General features: G+C 45.0%; 3 protein-coding genes across 5 annotated transcripts; 2 read left to right on the forward strand and 1 right to left on the reverse strand.

The window, feature by feature from the left end:
• The first annotated feature begins 5672 nt into the window (after positions 1-5672).
• On the forward strand, positions 5673-8340 carry wnt4b (wingless-type MMTV integration site family, member 4b). The gene is made up of 6 exons (XM_080005473.1): positions 5673-5787; positions 5882-6013; positions 6369-6511; positions 6610-6750; positions 7146-7308; positions 7458-8340. Exons 1-6 carry the CDS (start codon positions 5778-5780, stop codon positions 7625-7627), a joined length of 759 nt encoding a protein of 252 aa, XP_079861599.1. The 5' UTR covers positions 5673-5777; the 3' UTR covers positions 7628-8340.
• Positions 8341-8581: 241 nt separating this feature from the next.
• Positions 8582-12042, reverse strand: cdc42l (cell division cycle 42, like). The gene is made up of 6 exons (XM_080005477.1): positions 11960-12042; positions 10696-10800; positions 10512-10584; positions 10151-10260; positions 9739-9936; positions 8582-9624 (listed from the first exon to the last, which is right to left on the reverse strand). The coding sequence occupies exons 2-6, from the start codon at positions 10798-10800 to the stop codon at positions 9535-9537; spliced, it is 576 nt and encodes a 191-aa protein (XP_079861603.1). The 5' UTR covers positions 11960-12042; the 3' UTR covers positions 8582-9534.
• Positions 12043-13498: 1456 nt separating this feature from the next.
• Positions 13499-18955, forward strand: mlf2 (myeloid leukemia factor 2). 3 transcript variants are annotated; one of them, XM_080005474.1, is made up of 8 exons: positions 13499-13796; positions 14613-14724; positions 14844-14879; positions 15987-16040; positions 17123-17251; positions 17431-17590; positions 18050-18257; positions 18371-18954. In XM_080005474.1, exons 1-8 carry the CDS (start codon positions 13753-13755, stop codon positions 18381-18383), a joined length of 756 nt encoding a protein of 251 aa, XP_079861600.1. In that variant the 5' UTR covers positions 13499-13752; the 3' UTR covers positions 18384-18954. The 3 variants fall into 3 exon arrangements, with proteins under 3 accessions (XP_079861600.1, XP_079861601.1, XP_079861602.1); XM_080005475.1 differs by having other exon boundaries at positions 18050-18264; positions 18371-18951; XM_080005476.1 differs by having other exon boundaries at positions 13505-13661; positions 18371-18955.
• The last annotated feature ends 1014 nt before the right edge of the window (positions 18956-19969 follow it).

Below are 19969 nucleotides of genomic sequence, written 5' to 3' on the forward strand. Positions count from 1 at the left end.
ACAGACCATAATAGTCAAGCAACATACATCCCATAATATACAACTCCTAAAACAGACAGCTAAGGGAGGAGGAAAAAAAAAAAAAGAAAGTCACATGGTCTCCAGGGAAACTCTAGAGTCCACTGGTGACAGACCATAATATTCAGCCAGGGGGGTCCACCTGGCATAAGCTTAACTACACTGACAAGTGGAGCAGCCGAGAGAACACGGGGGAAGTAAGTTGGGGTGATTTGGTGCGACCTGCGCCCGCCTTGACGCAGCTCCTCCCTCTCCGGCATCACTTGTCCCCAGCCGCGACCCCCGGGGCCTGGGGCCCGAGGCCCGGGGCCCGGGGCCCGGGGCCGGTGCCGGGCCACGACGCCCCAACAAGATCCGCGGCAGCGGCCCGGGCCACGCGGGCCGCCCCGCCGGGCGCCGCAACTTTTCCAACGAGAAAGTGTGAGAAATCAGGTGCGGCCGTTGACGCGAGAAATCCAAACTTGGTCGCCCGTGCTGGATACGGCTCAGTTACACTGTGAGGGAGAAAAAAAAAATGAAAAACAAAATTAAACTAGTATCCTCCCTCCTCCATTGTAATCACGCTTCGGGAGGTCAATAACAATAATAAAAGAATATTGTCGAAAACTGGAATCCCGGGATCCGTCACCCCCGCGCCATAAACACATACACAGACGCACACGCACACACAAGGGCACCGCGGGGAGTTCTGAACAAGTAAAAAATCCCTACTTCGGGATATAAAAATAAAAAAAAACAACAACATTTTTGTAGTTATTTCAAGTTGCTTTCGGTAATTAATGATCGCGCCTTGTCGCGCACTCAGACAAAAGCACCTAAAAAAACTCCTTCCCTGAATATCGAACGCCTCTGTGGCGGGAGTCAGAAAAAAAACAAACCGGCGGCCGCAAAGTAAACTCCCCCCCCCCCCCGGACACCGCGAGCGTCGTCGCGGGGGGCGAGGACGACCGGTTTCCCCCGTCTCTGGCGGCGGGGGGGGGGGGGGGGGGGGGGGGGGGGGGCGCCGACCCCTCGCGCCGGGAGGACCGGCGCGGCATCTCACCCGATCGTCGGCACGCAAACCCAACCGCCCATTGAATCCCGTACCTTCAATTCACCCCCCCCCGACAAACTGGTACGAGAAGGCGGACGGATTTTGGGCGCGGCGTCAACGACGCCGGCTTGAAGGAGGGCGAGGGCGCCCGCCGCCGCTGCGCCGCCCGCGCTCACATGCGTTGGGCACCGTACGTGCACATCACATAGGAACAAAGGCCCATATCTGGCTGTTGTGCTTTACCGTCGCTTGAATGCCCCCCCAAGCACACAAATGGATGTGCGCACACGCGCGCGCTCACGTGCACCCTCGTCACCGACACCCCCCACCCTACCGTCTCCATCCCATATGCACAGCGCCCCCCCCCCCCCCCCGCCCGCCCCCACCCTCCATCTATTCCATAATATTCATGGCTCGTCCATTCTGCCCCCCCCCCCTCCCCCCATGTGCACACAGCTCACCGCCCGCTCTGCCGCCCCCATTTCCCTGCCTGACAACACTGCCTCCATCCCATAATATTCATGCACATGCACGCACATGCGCGCCCGCTGCGCACACACACACACACACGCGGCGCGCGCGCGCCCACACGCACGTGCGCACATTCATGCACAGCAGTGCTTTCAGCTCTTTGTTGGCAGAGAGGCCTGATCTATGCGAGCGTGCTCATTGCGAGCGGTCATGTTTCCGCCGTGACTCTTCCATTTTGCACCGGGGGGTGTGGAAGCAGATCTCCATAAATTGATGGGCGGTAAAAGGGAACGGATTGAGGGGGGGGGGGGCACATTTCCAACCCATAATAACCCTGCGAATAAATGTGTTTTTTGTTTTTTTTTGAGGTTAGGGCGAGGGGAAGCGACCGCCACAAATCGAGGTCAACCCTCCGTCCCATAATAAACAGTTGGCCGAGCGGGTGGCGCGCGGAGATGCCAACCTCGCGTCTCGCGTCTCGAAGGCGGTTGAAGCTTTGTGCCGCCGCCGATGGAGGGAGAGTCATCACCGGCCGGAGGGCAAAGCTCCGAGCCGGAGATTTTACAAGCATCCTTTTAGGCTCTGCAACCTGGGCTACGGTCAATTAATACAAAGACATTTTGGCGCGATAAAGTTCTTGTGTGTGTGTGTGTGTGTGTGTGTGTGTGTGTGTGTTTGCGTGCGTGCGCGCGTGCGTGGCGGGGGTAAGTTATTTACGAGCCAGGGGTTGAAGGGACGAAGGGGTTAGCGCAGTGGAGGTGCCGGAGATGACAGCGACCGGCTCATCACCATGGCATTGCCGTGGGAGACGGCGGGAGACGTCACTTAAGAGAAACGGGGGACACAAAGGACAGATACGACATGGAGGAAAGTCAGGGGGCCTAAAGGAAACCTGTCTTTGCAGATGTTGAGCGAAGAAAGGTCGCCCCAAGGAGATGGAGCGACTGGATGTCTGCGGAGGGGGCGGGCTCGTTTTTTATTCATTTGCTCATGGTGATCGGGAGGGTTCAGGTAGCCAGGGCCAGCGGCGGCCCCCAGCGCACCCCCCCCCCCCCCCCCCGGCGGGAGACCCGGACGGCAACGGAGTTTGCGAACGTCCGGCGCCAGTCGCACACTGACTCATCTGGTTCAACAAATGAGACCTCAAGAGCGGTAAATACGCTCAATCACGCGTGACAGGGCAAGGACGAGGCCGTGACCCCCCCCCGCCCCCCCCCCGCCGGGCCTTTCGGGAGGACGAGCCGCCGTCCCTCACGGCTACGCCGCTTTGGAGGAGGCCGCGAAAAAGGGTGAAGAGCTACGGCACTTTCGGGCGGCGGAGAAAACAATGATTTTTTTTTTTTTACGAAAATTGAGACGAAACGTTCACTTCAGCCTGGGCGCCGTTCGGCGACATTCGGTTCCAGTGACGTGCAACCCGCGCCGGGAAAAAGATTCTTCCCCAAATCGGCCTCGGAAACGGTCTCGCCGTGCTCTTTGCCGCTTTCTCAAACCCCGCTTTCGCGCCCGCGTCCCCCTCTCCGTATCCATCCACGCCCTCCCCGCGCCCTCCTTCTCCCCTATCTTGTGATTTATTTGCCACAGTTCCAATATTTGTCGGCGGTGTGTTTTCTCCCCCTTGTCTAAATGTCACCCCTTCTTCCAAGACAATGTAGGGAGTGGGAGAGAAGGGAGAGACGAGAGGGCAAATGCGGGGGGGGGGGGGACTCGTAAAATGAGCAACAAAGTTTGGGAAAATTAAACATTAGGGCGAGTTGCCGCCCTGACTCGCGTACACGTGACAGGCGTAAGAAATTGTGTCCGTCTTTGCGGAGCGTCTCGTGGATCTATATTGTCGTTCGTTTTTTGAAACAGAAAGAGCGGAACGCGAGGCCGCAATCTGCCGAATTTGACCGTGGTGCCGCGTCATCGCTGCCAATTAGCCTGAGTTTTGCGTTGTTTGATTTTTTTTCTTTTTTGGTTTTTGCGCAAGTCTAATTGAGGTCTAACAGCAGACCCGCTAAGTCACTCTCACACACACACACACACACACACGCACGCACGCGCTTATATACGCGACTCGTACGCAAACGTGACTTCCTCGCTCGCTTAAGTGCACAAGGAGCCGCGAGGAGCAGCCGTTCGGCCGAATCTGGCTCCCTCTCGCCCTCGTCGGGGTCAGAGCTTGTGTTACAAACGAGGGACGGCCAGTTGTCAGTGTCAGTGTTAATGCACCGTAATGTTGTGTAACTATTATCCTTCCGAGTCCCCTCTCCCCCTCCCTCTGGCGCCGGACATCGCTCGCGCTCCCTCTTCCCACCCTCGCACTCGACCTCCTTTATAACCCATCACTTCCACCTCACTCTTCTCATTCCGCCTTTCTGCCTGAACCGGGACAAGACGCGTTTGGGTTTTTTTTTTTGTTTTGGTTCTTTTTTTTTTTTTTTTTTCTCCCCTCTCTGGGGGGGGGGGGGGAGGGAGGGAGGAAAGGAGTCAAATGCCCATCTCGTTTCGAGCCATAATGTTTTTTTGCACAATCCGACAACTTCTTCGCAGCACGACCGGATGTTAAAAGGTTTTCGTTTACCGCCTCAGGCGAGATTTTCTTTCATTTAACGTTAAAAAGGCAACTTGATCATGGATATGAGGACATAATTTTTTCTTTCTGTCTAAAGGATAACCTTTACCGGGAATTCAAAAAGAACTTTTTTTCTGAGCATGCTTTTGATATATACGCTAAAAGGGAAAACTGGAAAACAAGTGCAATAGCACAGTTCACTGAAAATTTGGACCACTATTTGATATACATCTGTTCCAAAAAGGGACAGCTGGATATTGCAGGACAAGAACTGGTAAGAAACGCTGCGATTTATATCCAGGAAACACATTTCACCTAGGTTACTTTAGTTCTAAATATAATAGCGATCAAGAGATTAAAAACAATATTTCCTATGGTTTAACCTGCTGTGTGGACATTTCTTTTTACTAAATAAACGCTAGTTCTTCATGTTATTTTAAACCTACAGAAACCTGTATAGTCACAGACGTACTGTACTACACTGACACAATTACACATAATCCAATCGTGCAATATTTAGCCGTCTAATTTATAATGTATTTGCTTTTGTCAACCACATCGAACGTCTCCCGATGAGATCTTCATCACTTATCTGATCAACAGTTATGCGGGGATCATCCCCAGACTCTGGACGGGGACCACAGCCTTTCCAGGACGCCAAGACAGACTGACAGACAGACGCCACAGTGCGACTGTGCCGTCCGAGGACCCAGCCCGACCCCACGGAGACGGACAGACAGACAGTCTGATGCCAACTGTCTCTGCTGTCAATCTCACGGCACCACTCCTCCTGCTGTTGCTATGGGCAACCCACCCCACCATGGCAACCAACTGGCTGTAAGTCTGGCGTGCAAAGGGGAGCGAGAGAAAGAGGGAGTTTGTTTGTCATGCTATAACTTTTAAAAGATGGTGACTCGTCTCTAAATCTCTTTCTGTCGCTCGCCTTTCTCTCTTTGTCTTCTCTCTTTTGGTGACCTTTTCTCTTTTTCTCTCGCTGTCTTCACTGTGCCTCCTCCGCCCCCTTTGCCCGTCACCCTTTCCTTTCTCTCTAAAAAAAAAAAACCTCTCCCCATTGTTACTTCCTCACCCCTTTTAGCCCTCTCTCTCTCTCTCCCCCCCCCCCCACCACCAGCTAAATATTCTTGTTACTCTTCTCCTCCTTTTTGTGCCCGGCTCTATGAAACGTCGCCCGTCCTCCGTTTCTCCCCTCTCCCCTGCGTTGGCGCATGCCCTCCGACGTAACCGAGACCCTCGATATCAATTTCCGACGCCCTGTTTTTTTGCAGCTCCCTGGCGAGGCTGCCTCGCTCGAGGCCTGTGTCAGGTGATGCCCCCTGTGCACGCTTGAGAGGGCTGTCCCCGGGGCAGGTGGGGGTGTGTAGGGCACGGGGAGAGGTCATGGAATCCGTACGCAAAGCAGCCGAGATGGTGATAGAAGAGGTACGGCCGGTGAGCGGGACGCCCGGCGCTCCCGGTCTTCAAGCCATCCCCCCGTGCACCGTATTCACTAGCCGTCAATTTTACCTCACGTATAACATCGTTCTAAATATATCTGCTGTGTGTCGGTGCTGTTTGGTTTTTTTTGGACTCTTACGAAGGGTCTTTTTTGTGACATCTACCCAGTGCCAGCACCAGTTCAGGAATCGCCGTTGGAACTGCTCCACCACACCGCGCGGCATCAATGTTTTCGGGCGAGTCATGAACCAAGGTAACGGCAGATATCGTCGGCGGAACCTTGCACCTCGGCGTATCGAATTGACCCACAAATATTTGTAACGTGTCGTACTCTATTTTGAAACCAGGCACACGTGAGGCGGCCTTTGTGCACGCGTTGTCCTCGGCTGCTGTGGCCGTGGCGGTGACACGGGCGTGCAGTCGGGGGGAGCTGGAGAGGTGTGGCTGTGACAGGAAGGTCAGGGGGGTCAGCCCCGAGGGTGAGTGTTGTTGACGTCATAAATATAAACAGACTGCTCGGCAATCCTCTCACAAACAACCCCGATCCTTCATTTGATGACCTAAGACTACGTGGTTTTCGGTGTGACACTCTCACAACCATTTGGCCGTGCTCCAAATCGATCACCGCAGCGGATTAACTATGGCGTCAGCCATTTTGTAAGTGTCCGACGCCACGTTCAGAAAATTTTATATTTCACTAAAACTACCCCGAATGTAGTAAGCAAGGCGACACACATTCCCATCTAGGGAGCTAGATTTCACAATTAATCCGAGACGTGAGTCAGGATTTGGAACACTGGTTTATCAGTCCGGCTTTCTCTCCCCCTGCACCAGGCTTTCAGTGGTCAGGGTGCAGTGACAACTTGTCCTATGGCGTGGCCTTCTCCCAAACCTTTGTGGATGAACCGGAGAGAGCCAAAGGGCTGTCGGCGGGGCGGCCGCTGATGAATATCCACAACAATGAGGCGGGTCGAAAGGTTAGCGATGGGTGCACCCTGACGAAATGCACCAAATATTAACCTTAACCACATTCGGAACACACCTATGTATGACGGTTGTTTTTCTCCGTCTTCAGGCTATCCTTCATAACATGCAGGTGGAGTGCAAGTGCCACGGCGTCTCTGGCTCTTGTGAGTTACGAACGTGCTGGAAGGTCATGCCTCCGTTCAGGCGCGTTGGCGCTGTGCTCAAAGAACGCTTTGATGGAGCCACAGAGGTATGGGCGGCACCTCTGACCCCTTTCTTCTCAGCCCAAGCTCAAAATAATATACATTTAATATAAGGGTGGAAAGTACTTTAAGGAGTAAGTACTTTAACTCTAGTACTGTAATTAAGTACAATCTTAAGGTAATTGTATTTAAGTAAATGCAAGTAATCTGCAAGTGCTATTTAGCTCTTTATTTGACTAGAATGAGCCAGAAAATGGGCCTTTTGACTAAAATTTTAACTTGTGATGTTAAACAAGTACTTTTACTATATAAGAGTAGTATACTAGCATCGGCTATAAGAGTATTTTCAACCACTGTTTATGGGCTATGTACCTGTGCAGAGTTGCCTGATGAGAAGCCCTGAGCTCTGACGAGGCCTTCTTAAGATTCTTGACCCCCCCAGGTCCGTCTGACTCGTATTGGATCCAGGACAGCTCTTTTGCCCCGTGACCCCCAGGTCAAACCCCCTGCTGCCAGGGACCTGGTGTACCTCGCTGCCTCTCCAGACTTCTGTCACCTCGATCCTGACAACGGTATACCTGGAACCGCTGGCAGGCGGTGTAATGGTGAGAACGACACTAACACGTCGAGCGGGACAATATCAATACATAGCAAAGGATCCCTCAACCAACCTCTCCATAGTTGCAAATAATTTGCTATCGAGTAATGTAGTATTTTTTTCTGAAAGAGTAAATGTTTATAACTTTAATTCAAGGGACATCGCGGCTGGCACCAGACGGCTGCGAGCTGGTGTGTTGTGGACCAGGTTACCGAGCAGGCCGGGCCGAGGTGGTGCAGCGGTGCTCCTGCAAGTTCTCTTGGTGTTGCTCAGTACGTTGCCAGCAGTGCAAGAACACAGTCACTATTCACACCTGTAGAGTGTGATAGGGTAAAAGAAACTGGGCAGATAGACATTAAACATAACAGCCAACAAACCGCCAGACAGCTTAGAGCATATGAACAGAATAACCGGAAAACAGTAGCGTTATCACACACATAATTTTAAGCCCAAGGTTTTCACAAGGATTGTCCTGAAACAAATTAAACTCATTTTTATCCTGTAGTAGAGGCCAGGCCAAGTTGTACTCTAACTTTAAACCCACGGTTTCTTGGAAAAAGGTAACAGTAGGGACTACGGCAAGGCATAAGCATTAAGGTATATACGTCAAGATAGCATGCCTTCCCTCAAATAGACACAAATACATTTGACCTGAGGTGGACGAGCACCAGCCAGCAGGCAAGCACAGATGTGTAGAATTGCATACATTGTGTTGATCTCACGTTGAACTGACAAAGCTTCTGAAGCTGAAATTAACCGTAACTAATGAGGAACAACATTACAGCACTTACTATTGTTTTATGCATTTGTCTATGATTTGATTTCACTGTCATAGGCTAGCAAGTCTGTACAATGACGATATTTATAACTTTTGTGCCTCTACCCTAGCCTATTTATTTGTATATCTGTCATTCTGAGTTCTACTCTACTGCCCATTCCTACAGCGATTCAGTAAGAGCAACTTCTATATACAATGTCTGTCATGTGTTTTGTTTCTCACACTAATGTGGAACATGTTATATGTAACTGCAAAGGTGGTGCTTCTAGGGCTGTTTAAAAAAATATGATTAAAGATATGTAGTTGCCAATACATCCTGCGTGGTCCTTTTCCTTACTGTACATATCCAACGATAGTGTGACACTTTTTGCTGGAGAATTTAAACAAATTTCTGTCTATTTACTTTACTCAAGTAAAAGTCTACTTACTTATGAAATGTAAAAGTAAGTAAGTAAATCCAACACACTCCGAGTGCCAAATAAATCCATAACTTTTTTCCATATCAGTTAAACCATTTTATTACAAACGTTCTTTGATTACAAACACCCGAAATTTCCTATGAAAGGTTATCATCTCACAATTTCTATGAAGATGATCTGTTCAAAATTGTACAGCATAATTTGTTATATTATCACTCAAAATCGGCAGTCTCGAGATAAAACAAAATCCAAATAAAATAAAACTCAAGTCTCAAAGTGAATAATTTCTAAAAAATAAAAAAAGTCCCCCAAACACATCCAATTAATATAACATATAACAAATAATAAAATAAATCAAAATTCATCAACTCACCAGAAGAAGAGGCAAATTGGTGACAATGTACTGAGTCTTCCCAAAGTTCCCTAGGACTTGTTAGAAAAAAATGCAATACCTACAGCTACCCTGGTCTGGAGTGACAATATATCTCTTGTACATACACTGAAAACGGACAGAAAGAAAATACAGCATTATTAAACCTTGGGCTGCTCTTTAAATCTGTAAAAGCACTGCATACCAAGTAACTTATTGTTAAGTGTAAGTAATCCGTCCCCTGAATTTATGCTCCATTTACTTAAACTGAACACAAAACCCTGAAACGGAAAAGAAAAAGCAGGCAAATAGCAAAGACAACTGCAACCATATACATATATTTCCTAGAGGGGGAGCAATGGTGTCAGGCAGGGGGGCCAGCCCCACCCAAGTGTCGGTAGGAATAACACTGCTATTTCTAGAAGCAATAAGAACTGAGAAGTGAAATAAATTTTCCTCTTTACTGTGTCGACAGCATGAGGGAAATATTTTCTCACACTCAGCATCTCTCAATACATACCATGAAGGCACAATTTGTGTACATTTATTAGAGTACAATTCAATGCCATTTCATCTCCCTTCCCAATCGCACCATCCTTTCTCAAGCATGGCCATCCATCCGCTACATTTTGGAGTCAACCCACTTAATTCCTTTACGTTGCTCATCTATAGCAGGATGCAGCGCTTTTTGGGTTTGGTCTCAGGAGGTTCCAAGGCTGCCAGAATAGCCTCATCAAACACGTTCTTCAGCCCTCTCTTTTGAAGAACCAGAGAAAGAAAGAAAGGGGTGCTGTTAAGGAGTGAAGTGTGTCTGTGACCATTGTTGTGTGTGCTCACATGCCTTTTAATCATTTCAGTGATGCTAGTTACCTGAGTGAGAGCAGAGCATTCCACATATTTTACGGCCCTGAGTTCCCGGGCCAGCTTGTCCCCACTCTCAGAAGACAGGGGACGCTGCTTGTTTTTGGCCAACTTCTCCACAGTGTTGCTGTCATCCCGCAGGTCCACCTGGGTACCCACTAGCAGGAAGGGTGTACGTGGACAGTGATGAGAGATTTCTGGAACCCACTGGGAGAGTAAGAGGACCAGAATTTAAATCCAATTTATCAAGATGATTTCATATCTATATAAAAGACTGATGCAAATATCTCCCATCTGTATAACACAACACTATGTTATACATTGCACGTTGGCTGTGAAGCACGGCAGGAAATGTTTTACAGCCAAGGCCAATATCTTCAATCTGACCATTGTTACACAAAATGATCATTAACTTACTGACCTTCTCACGGACATTCTCAAAAGATGAAGGGGAGACAACTGAGAAACAGACCAGAAATACATCCGTCTGTGGGTAGCTCAGAGGACGCAGTCTATCATAATCCTCTTGACCTGCGGGGAACCACAAGATTTAAATAAAACCAGCAAATCAATTTTAATAACAGAAATAAAACCAGCAAATAAATTAAGTAGTATTATAAATAAACTAGATAGATGAATGTGTGTGTGTGTGTGTGTGTGTGTGTGTGTGTGTGTGTGTGTGTGTGTGTGTGTGTGTGTGTGTGTGTGTGTGTGTGTGTGTGTGTGGGGGTGGCGGCAGGGGTGGGGCTTGAGAAACTTAAATGTATTCAGATTTTAGTTACCTGCTGTGTCAAAAAGGCCAAGTGTATAGGGCTCTCCCCCGATCATAACAGTCACGGCATAATTATCGAAAACCTTTAGAAAACACACAAAAAGACTTAACGTGAGAGGTTGATACTTCAAGAACAGTTTTATTTGATATATTTTATGTTATATATTTACACTCTTTACACTACAACACCGTACCGTAGGCACATATTCTGATGGGAACTTGTTGGTGGTGTAGGAAATAAGTAGGCAGGTCTTCCCGACTGCACCATCCCCTACCACCACACATTTTATAGTCTGCATCTACAGGAAGAAAATAAAAAGGCTTGAGGGGTATGACAGGAAAGACAACAGACAGAGCTCAGCTCTCAGACAGACAGGAAGTCAAACAAAACAGCCTGACTGCACTGCATCTCCAGATAGGAAGATATCGCAGGAGGGAAATTGAGGTGTTACAGTAGCTCACATCAAAACAATAGGCAATAATAATAATAATAATAATAAGAATAAGAATAAGAATAAAATAAGAATAAAAACAGACAGAAACCAATATGCAATGAACATAAAAAAACTGAACCATAAACATTGCCAATATTAATAAACATTAAAAAAAAACTTAAAATATATATAGAACATTTGGCACACTCTAGGTACCTAACATGGGGGAAAGTATGATTAGATAGGCATTCCTTTCATATATCTGAAATGACTTTATCTAAAACCAGAAACTACCACGAAGGAAGGATATATACATGTACTGTACCCACTACCAACTCCAACACACTTTCAGTACTAGGCTTGTTATTACACGTGTGAAACGCTTATCAACGCCAATATAAATCGTACTTCCGCATAGTTTGGCATACATACCAAGCTAAAAGGAAGGCGAAAATGGCACGGGTCTAGTAGTTTTGGCTGACTTTGGCGATTTACATCGGTTCGTTTACTAAATTAATGTCACACCACACAATCACAGCACAACGATGTTGTAACGTTAAAATGAAACACAACCCCTGAAGCCGTAACACATACACAACCTGATTTGACATCACAGTGGCCTGTTTCGGTTGTAAAGATAAGATAAGATAAGATAATATATAAATATATTATATATATATATATATATATATATATATATATATATATATATATATATATATATATATTTGTGAGCTGTAAACTAGGTTGGCGAGCTATAAAGAGAAGTAAAACTAAAGATCCAGCCTTCCCATTTAATCTGTTGACAGCTCCATTGACAGAATAGCGTTAACTCTGGCAACCGGGTTAGCTTGTTGGCTAACTCCGCTGATAGTTTGAAAACTGATTGATATCAGAAGAGACGACCGTTCGCTTTCGAGCGCACGGTTCACAATGCTGGTGCCCCCGGGTGTTAAACGCATATCCAGAAGGTTAAAAAAAAAAAAACAACAACAACTGCGACTTATTTCGGAGCTCTACTCACCGTCTTTTCTCGGCACTGGTTAGGCGTTGGTTACATCCGGGTCTGCGAGCAGAAAAACTTTTTTTTTTTTTTTCCTTTTTTTTTTTTCCTCCTCTTCTTTGCGCAGCTGCAAAGCGGGACCGTGCGACCGCGCGCGCGCGTGCCTGGCGTCGACCAATCACGGGGCAGCACTGACACCTGCTGGACGCGGTGTGACGCGTGCACGCGGACAAAGCGTAGAGCGGGTTCATTCACAAATGATGAAGCGGATTCTTCAACGTTTCTACCCCCCCCCCCCCCCCCCCAAAAAAAACCCCAAAAAACCCCACAAGAATAACGGATTTATCCACAACCCTCCGTGCCATCCCAGTGGTTCCCCCAGCTGGTTGACATGGGTGGGGAGTACGGTTTTTTTTCTTTGTTGAATTGAATGAAAATGACAAATGGAGACATTATAGTGTCAGCGTTAAAATATGACAATACACAACATAATGTTTTTTTCTTTTTTTTTTTTACCATTGACTGACATTGATGGTATATGGAAAATAATATTCCCCAATTATATAAGTTACATGAATAAATATTCATGTAAGTTCTATGGATCTCATGAATCAGTATTTGCAACAGTAACAGCAACAGTGCATGTGCATACATGCACTGTTGCAGTGCATGTATGCACATGTTTTTTGCACATTTTTCTTGCACGTTTTGCACAGTGCATACATGCATGTGTGTATGTATGTATGTATGTATGTATGTATGCATGTATGTATGTATGTATGTATGTATGTATGCATGTATGTATGTATGTATGTATGTATGTATGTATGTATGTATGTATGCATGTATGTATGTTTAAGTTTAAGTTTAAGAGATTATTTGTCACATACATACGCATAGGGTCGTACATATATGCAGTGAAATGTCATGACACCCGGTGATTACGCACAAGCTCTATAAGCTCGAAAAATACTCAAATGTGCGTAATCGACACGCGGTGCTTGCATGTATGTATGTATGTATGTATGTATGTATGTATGTATGTATGTATGTATGAATGTATGTATGTATGCATGTATGTATGTATGTATGCATGTATGTATGTATGTATGTATGTATGTATGTATGTATGTATGTATGTATGTATGCATGTATGTATGTATGCATTTATTCTATAAGTATTCGACTTACTGTATTACGTTTTAGGAGTCAGTTAGTTGGGCTAATATAAATTTTTGCTAGGACATATTGTGTGTTATCACCGGGTGCGTTGCATTACATTTCACTGCATATATGTATGAAAGTATGTATATGTAAGTGACGAATAAAAATCTTGAATCTTGACTGAATGCATGTATGCATGTATGTATGCAATATATTAATATATTTCCGGTGAAAATAAATACAGCACAGTTCATATGCGTGCAAACTGGATTGTTTGGAGTTCTTAATTGGTCGTGCGGGTTATAAATAGCCGCCTCGCTGGCGTCGAGAGGAGCTTTTATTTTGAAACGCAGCCTCAGCGGAAGCCAAGCCGGCCGCCATTACTGCTGACTTGCTGATGTTTTTGCTTCCTTTGTCAGAAGGACTTCCGTTTTTTATGTTTGGTGCAGGTAGCTGGAAAACACAATAAGCACCCAGGGCGCCGCGTAAGACACCTCCGCGATTCACACGACCTCCTCTCGAGGATTCTTCCGCGACGAGCCGAGTGAAGCGGATTCGGGTGGGCTTTGAGTGCATCATTCTACCGTAGCAGTGAAGCGCGAGCATTAATCCAGCTAGCTGGCTAACATCAGCTAGCCCGGTTACCTAACATGTTTCGGTACCTGAATGACGTCGATGACAGCCCCTTCATGATGTGAGTGTTAACAGCTGCACTTAAGCAACTTCGCTGCGATACAATGAATTTCCACTCAAATAAGAGACCGTGCCTCATACGTCATTAGCAGCGTGCTTGTGTAACCGTGTCCCGGAGCAGGTTCCCAGCGTTGCACTGTTCGGTGTGCACCACGATTTAACGTGGTCGTTTGTCTCATCCAGCCATGCGAAAAAAAAAGTGGGAAGAAAAAATGAATGACAGTGCCTTGAATCGGGAAAATCTTTACATACAAGCGGAAATATCCATGATGAAAATATGTGTATTTTGCAATTAACATATATATGTATATGCAATAGGTATATGTAGTCTACAATATCTAGAATTATATATGCCCCAGCTTATTTATATTTATTTATAGCAAGGCTTTAGATATCAATTCGATTACAATAAGTAAAGCCCTGAGTATATTTTCCTTTTGTCTCTTGGTAACCTTAAATCGCTTTAACAAATGATGCACAGATAACTAACTATATGTTACTTTCACGTAGAAATGACCTTATTCATCCCCACGTCGTTTTGCGTTTTCTCTCTATATCCGCCCACCCTGGCTGATCAGAGCCATTATTTTAAAACATAGAATATTAGTCCTTTATTTCCTATGGATTACAATGAGTCGATAGTTTTGTGATGTATTCGAGGGGTCTTGGTAATCTTAATTGTTGATGATGAACTAATGGCTTAGACGTTAATTGCATGTAGAAATGACCATCTTTGTCCCCATGTCATTTTACATTTGGTCTTTTTTATTCAACCATAAAACAATAAACTATCAATATTGTTCTTTATTTCCATTAGGGATCCATTTGCAACACACAGACAACAGATGAGAAGTCTGTTTGGATCATTTGGCTTCGAGCCTTTCCCTCTTGCTCCACAGATCCAGCCGCCACGTTCTCCTCATCTACAGGTGAGTGTGATGCAGGTTTATGCGTCTTGTGTTGGTAGATTCATTTGTGATGACCGTTTATAATGTTTTTATTCACCCTAACCTTTCTTTCTGTACTTCTCATATAATTTTTCTTGTAGGCCAGTGCTTTAGCCCCTTTCGGCATGATGGGAATGGTGAGTTATTCTCAGTAAGAATGTCAGAAAATTGCATTGATGTGCACAGCAACTGTGCATGTGTGATGATGTATTCCATTTAGGATCCAAACCATAAACATATATTTTTTTCTTATAATAATGGTGTACTAGTCTTTTTAGCTGGAAACATTTTTAATTTGAGGGTTATGTGTGATTGCGCTTAAGGTGAGTTTTACCTTTTGTTATTCATTGAAATTTGTACATGTGGGCGTACGGTCAATTGAACCGCGTTTAATATTTTTATTCAATCTACCCACTTTAATTCACAGGACTAATAGGAATAGAGAAGATATTTTAATAATAGCTTGACACTAAGGCTGTCATACACTGACCCAGTTAAGTTCTCAGTGCTCGGGGTACTTGATTTTACACTGACAGGACATAGTACTGTCACACAGAAAGTATGTAGATGTGGTTTTTGTATCAGATAAAGGGGGAAAGTTACTATAGTTGCCCTGGACACTACAATATAAAAAGCCTCATCAAAAAGCATGATTGTCATCTGCTCTCATTTCACTATTTGAAGTAGCTGAAAAGATTGTTAAACATAACGCACAGTGACATAATTTAAGCATTCAGTTTGGGTTCAACTGAGATACCTGCCCCTAAACAGCTAGAAGGGCTGGCTATCAATACTTTGATAGTATCGACTGAATCACATCAAGTATTGCACTTGTTATCAAAGTAGTTATCTCTTCAGTCTCTGTGAGCCAGAAGTGAGAGTCATGTGTCAGGTCACTTTATTTTTGTCAAAGGGGATTAAAAAGAAAAGGCCAGGCAGATGGGTTTTATTTTAGAGCAATATAGGACATTTAATTCAGTATTCAGAAAATTGGTATTAAAAAAATAAAAAAAAAAAAAAAAAAAAGTATTGTTTCGGATCCGGTATCAAAGTCAAGTAAATGTGCACAAATACTGAAAATTTGTAAATTATGCTTGACCATAAATGCGTTGACCTTAACTATAATACTAAGAAAATACTATATTTTTGAGTTAAGGCTGTATTCAAACTCAAGTTTTTCTAGTGTTATGACCTCCTTGATTGCTGGTCACGGTTAAAACAACCACAACATTTTATTTTGACAGGGCGGAGGCTTCATGGATATGTTTGGGATGATGGGCGGAATGATGGAAAACATGGTGAGTATTTTGATCAACAACAACCAGCAAAAATATTATATTTTTCAGGTTGCTTTCGATGGTTTGAAGATAATTGGTTTGAAGAACTATAATTGCACTGTGTACGTGGCAGGCAGACAGCAGCTCAAAAGTCTGTGGTATGAATGTGTTCAGCTCAAAATGGTGGTGAGTAAATGAGAGGTATATGCTTTGTAGCATTATGGAGGCCAACGCTGTGTGTGTGTGTGTGTGTGTGTGTGTGTGTGTGTGTGTGTGTGTGTGTGTGTGTGTGTGTGTGTGTGTGTGTGTGTGTGTGTGTGTGTGTGTGTGTGTGTGTGTGTGTGTGTGTGTGTGTGTGTGTGTGTGTGTGTGTGTGCATCTACTTACGACTAATCCAAGATACGAGTAGCGATAGTTGTGAAAATTTGTATCGACTTGCGACGGACTGCTCCAAGATACGGCCGTGGAAATTGGCAGTTGGCGCGGCGGCCAGTCAGTCAGCGGGTGACCTACATCGTACATCATCGGCTTATCGATATTTTTTTCATATTTACTGTATTTGTGCTGTATATATTGTTTATTTTCACCCTTCATGATTTCATAATTTATATGGGAAAAATTGCTTCGACATACGACTGTTTTAACATACCACCGTTCTTATAGAACGAATTGCAGTCGTAAGTCGAGGTAGTGTGTGTCTGTAATATTTACAATAGTCATTTCCTTGAATTTCACTTAATGCAGCTTAAAGACATAGCATGTAACTGTCTCATTCTGTTAAACAAATTATGTTATTAAAGGTCCGACATTGGTTCAAGACCCAATGTGTATACTAACAAGCTGTCTCATAATTGAGAGAGATAAGAGTGAGATTAAGAAAAGACGTGTGATCTTGTACTTCTCATCTGAAACGTAATATTTATTATATCAATGGACACCTTTCGAAACAAATGCCAGAGCATGATTGGCCGAGAATTTGCAACGATATTTTAAAACTGTGTACGTTCTTTGTGACTTTATACCATCATGCCACTCAGCCAAATGGATAGGAGTGACCACAACATGGCTGTCTGTAAAATTCACTGTTGTTTTGTGTCTTCCAGGACAGAATGTCCGGGTCGCCAAACTGCCAGACGTACTCCTCCTCGACAGTGATCTCTTACTCCTCCTTGGACTCAGGAGCTCCCAAAGTCTTCCAGCAGACCAGTGAAATGAGAACTGCTCCCGGTGGGGTGAGACCTTTTAGACTATTTGATATATTCCTCATCCGTCCAATGTAGCCCCCGGGCGTTGTTTGATAGACAAACGTGTGAAGCCACTGGGCACTGTGATGACAGTAAATATGTTAGGTATAAATATCCAAGCTATTACAGTCGGGCAACCGCTGAATTCATGCGACTTCTCATCTCAGATCCGTGAGACTCGTCAAGCGATGCGTGATAGCGAAAGCGGTGTGGAGCGCCTGGCTATCGGCCACCACATCGGAGAGCGCGGGCACGTAATGGAGCGCTCACGAAACCGCCGCACCGGAGACCGCGAGGAGCGACAGGACTTTATTAATCTGGAGGAGAGTGAGTATGGAAGGGGTATCTTGATAATGGAATAATCTGTACTGATATGTTGTGTTTTGGGTTGAGGTTATAGGGTTTTAAGTGTTGGGGATACTCCAGAGTCGTTGTACCTGTGATGTTGTCGTTTGAGGAGAGGTTAACCTGTAGCAGCCCTCCAAATTCATGGTGTCCCAGAATGACATATCAACCCTCTGGATGTCTGTTGTTGCAAATTTGTGCGCTTGTATCACCTCAACTATCTGGAGGCGCTTTAGATGTTTTCTGTCCATAAGCCATGCATGTGTGGCTCCATGTGCCTCTGGAACGCGCTTTGGGACAAAGTTGTTTTTGTCCTTCAAAGTGCTCCTTGACTCAAATTGATTTTAAGATTCAAGAGGTTATTTGTCATATACATTTAGTCTGATAACCTGTTTTTGGAGGTTCAGCTTTCTGTCTGACATGTCGTCGTCCCTCGCCTAGCTGAGGCGGCGGCCTTCGATGATGAGTGGGTGAGGGAGGCGGGGAGGTATCCTCCCCCTGGCGCCCGTGGCCTGGATTATGGCCGAGACCGGCGGGCAGGAGGCCAGCAACTGGCCCTGACCGCTCCCCCTGCCACCGCGTCCCCACCGACCCATCGACACGAGTCCCCGAGGCACCCTCCGCCCCACAACCGCCCCCGTTATGACTGGTGAGAGGTACGATACATAAAACGCTGCATGGACATTCCTCCTTCCATTGTGTCGTATGACTTAATTTGTTGTGAAGCAACATGATCTCAGGGTTGCCCTGTCGTCCACCCAGGGGTCAAGCTTGAGAGGGTGAGCAGAAGGAAGAAGAGAAAGGAAAGCCTTTGCCCGATGCTGTGAACCAAGATGAAGAGGGAAACTTGTGGTCATTCGAAGTGGCCATCATAGATGTTTGTTATGACTGGACTGTCTATATATAAATTATACATTTCACACTCAAATGCACACACACACACACACACACACACACACACTCTCATACACTGGGGGGGGGAACAATATTCAGTAGTTGCATTTATAGTTCAACTTCTCTGCTGTTGCTGTCCAAACACATACACACTCACTTCCAATGCAGACATGCATAGAACCACACCCACACTTTGTATATAGAGACACATTCTCAAAACTTGACATGCATTTGTGCCCACTGCACTATAAAAGTATAAATACAGTGCTACACTACAAATACATACATCTGCTGTACAGTCCATTTTATGTTTGTGAAGACACATGTGTGTCTGTGGATAGAATTGTATACTGTTGACTAATTAAACTGATTAGAAATTCATTAAACATTGTTAGATAATTGCCAACTTGTTTGATGTCTTTTTTTTTTTTTTTATTATTTGCTTGAGTTAATAGATTATTAAAATAATGTGGCACATTGAGGTCTGCTTTTCTCAAAGACAGGATCCGTTTCCTTTTTTAGGAATACGCACCAATGGACAGATTCGATGGTTAACGCAACAGATCAGGAGGTGAAGAGCAAAAAGGAATGAAAAAGATATATATTGTTCATTTAAAAGTATGTGAATGTGATGTATCTAGTGCTCAGCGCAGACCACACATTCTCACTTTGCTCTTGCTTGCACAAGAGTGGGTGTAGCTATTCAGCTGTTTCTCTGATGTGTGTGCGTGCATACTCATTCTGTACCAATTTATCTGCAAATGGGTCATTTGACTTCCAGATGGAACACACTAAATGCGTAGCCAGTTAAAAATAGTTTATTTTACAGCCCAACGCTGCCTCAGCTTCTTGTGTTTCTGTTCTTACCTCCTTTACTTAATCCAGTGCATCTGTACACGTCCTCCCTAATGTCTATTGTGTCTCAATGCTGTGTTAGTAGTTTACCTGTCCATTACAATCTCCCATGCCAGCCAGTGATGTATTCCAAAGCCGTATTATGTTTAAATTATATGTATCACAGAATCTTGTGTCATGACATCCCGATTATCCTCAGATAATCCATACAGGTCCATATGTATAGTTTTATTTCTCTAAATGAGCTTGTATTCTTGGCTGATCAAGGTGCATTTACTTATACCTCGCCCACTCTTTTCAATGCTGTATTTCTCCAAATGAGAAATGAGAATTTCTCCTCATCTGCAATAATATTATGAATATATTGCCCCTGCAGAGACCAGTGTATATTGGAAGGGTATTTTGCTTGCAATTAATCCCAGTAGGGCCCGCCCTATGTTCTCTCAACATAAGAATGTCCATGCAAAATGTAATCAGTGAACAATATCTTAAATGGTGTTCGTGGACAAGCTGCTCTCTCAAAGATACTCTTATTGAAAGAGACTAGTGTCAGACACTACAGTGAACAAAAATAAAGAGCTATTCAGTGATGGGAAGATTTTAAATGAAGGC

This window comes from Zeus faber (genome assembly GCF_960531495.2).
Source record: "Zeus faber genome assembly, chromosome: 8".
NCBI lineage: Eukaryota > Metazoa > Chordata > Actinopteri > Zeiformes > Zeidae > Zeus > Zeus faber.

Coding starts and splice junctions, on each gene's coding strand:
- wnt4b (XM_080005473.1), top strand. Junction 6,512..6,609: donor ACAATGAGGCGGGTCGAAAG/GTTAGCGATGGG, acceptor CTCCGTCTTCAG/GCTATCCTTCATAACATGCA. Junction 7,309..7,457: donor CGCTGGCAGGCGGTGTAATG/GTGAGAACGACA, acceptor CTTTAATTCAAG/GGACATCGCGGCTGGCACCA.
- cdc42l (XM_080005477.1), bottom strand. CDS start 10,800: ATGCAGACTATAAAATGTGTGGTGGTAGGGGATGGTGCAGTCGGGAAG. Junction 10,585..10,695: donor CATCAGAATATGTGCCTACG/GTACGGTGTTGT, acceptor TGTTTTCTAAAG/GTTTTCGATAATTATGCCGT. Junction 9,625..9,738: donor AATGCTCTGCTCTCACTCAG/GTAACTAGCATC, acceptor GTTCTTCAAAAG/AGAGGGCTGAAGAACGTGTT.
- mlf2 (XM_080005474.1), top strand. CDS start 13,753: ATGTTTCGGTACCTGAATGACGTCGATGACAGCCCCTTCATGAT. Junction 14,725..14,843: donor CACGTTCTCCTCATCTACAG/GTGAGTGTGATG, acceptor TTTTTCTTGTAG/GCCAGTGCTTTAGCCCCTTT. Junction 14,880..15,986: donor CTTTCGGCATGATGGGAATG/GTGAGTTATTCT, acceptor TTATTTTGACAG/GGCGGAGGCTTCATGGATAT.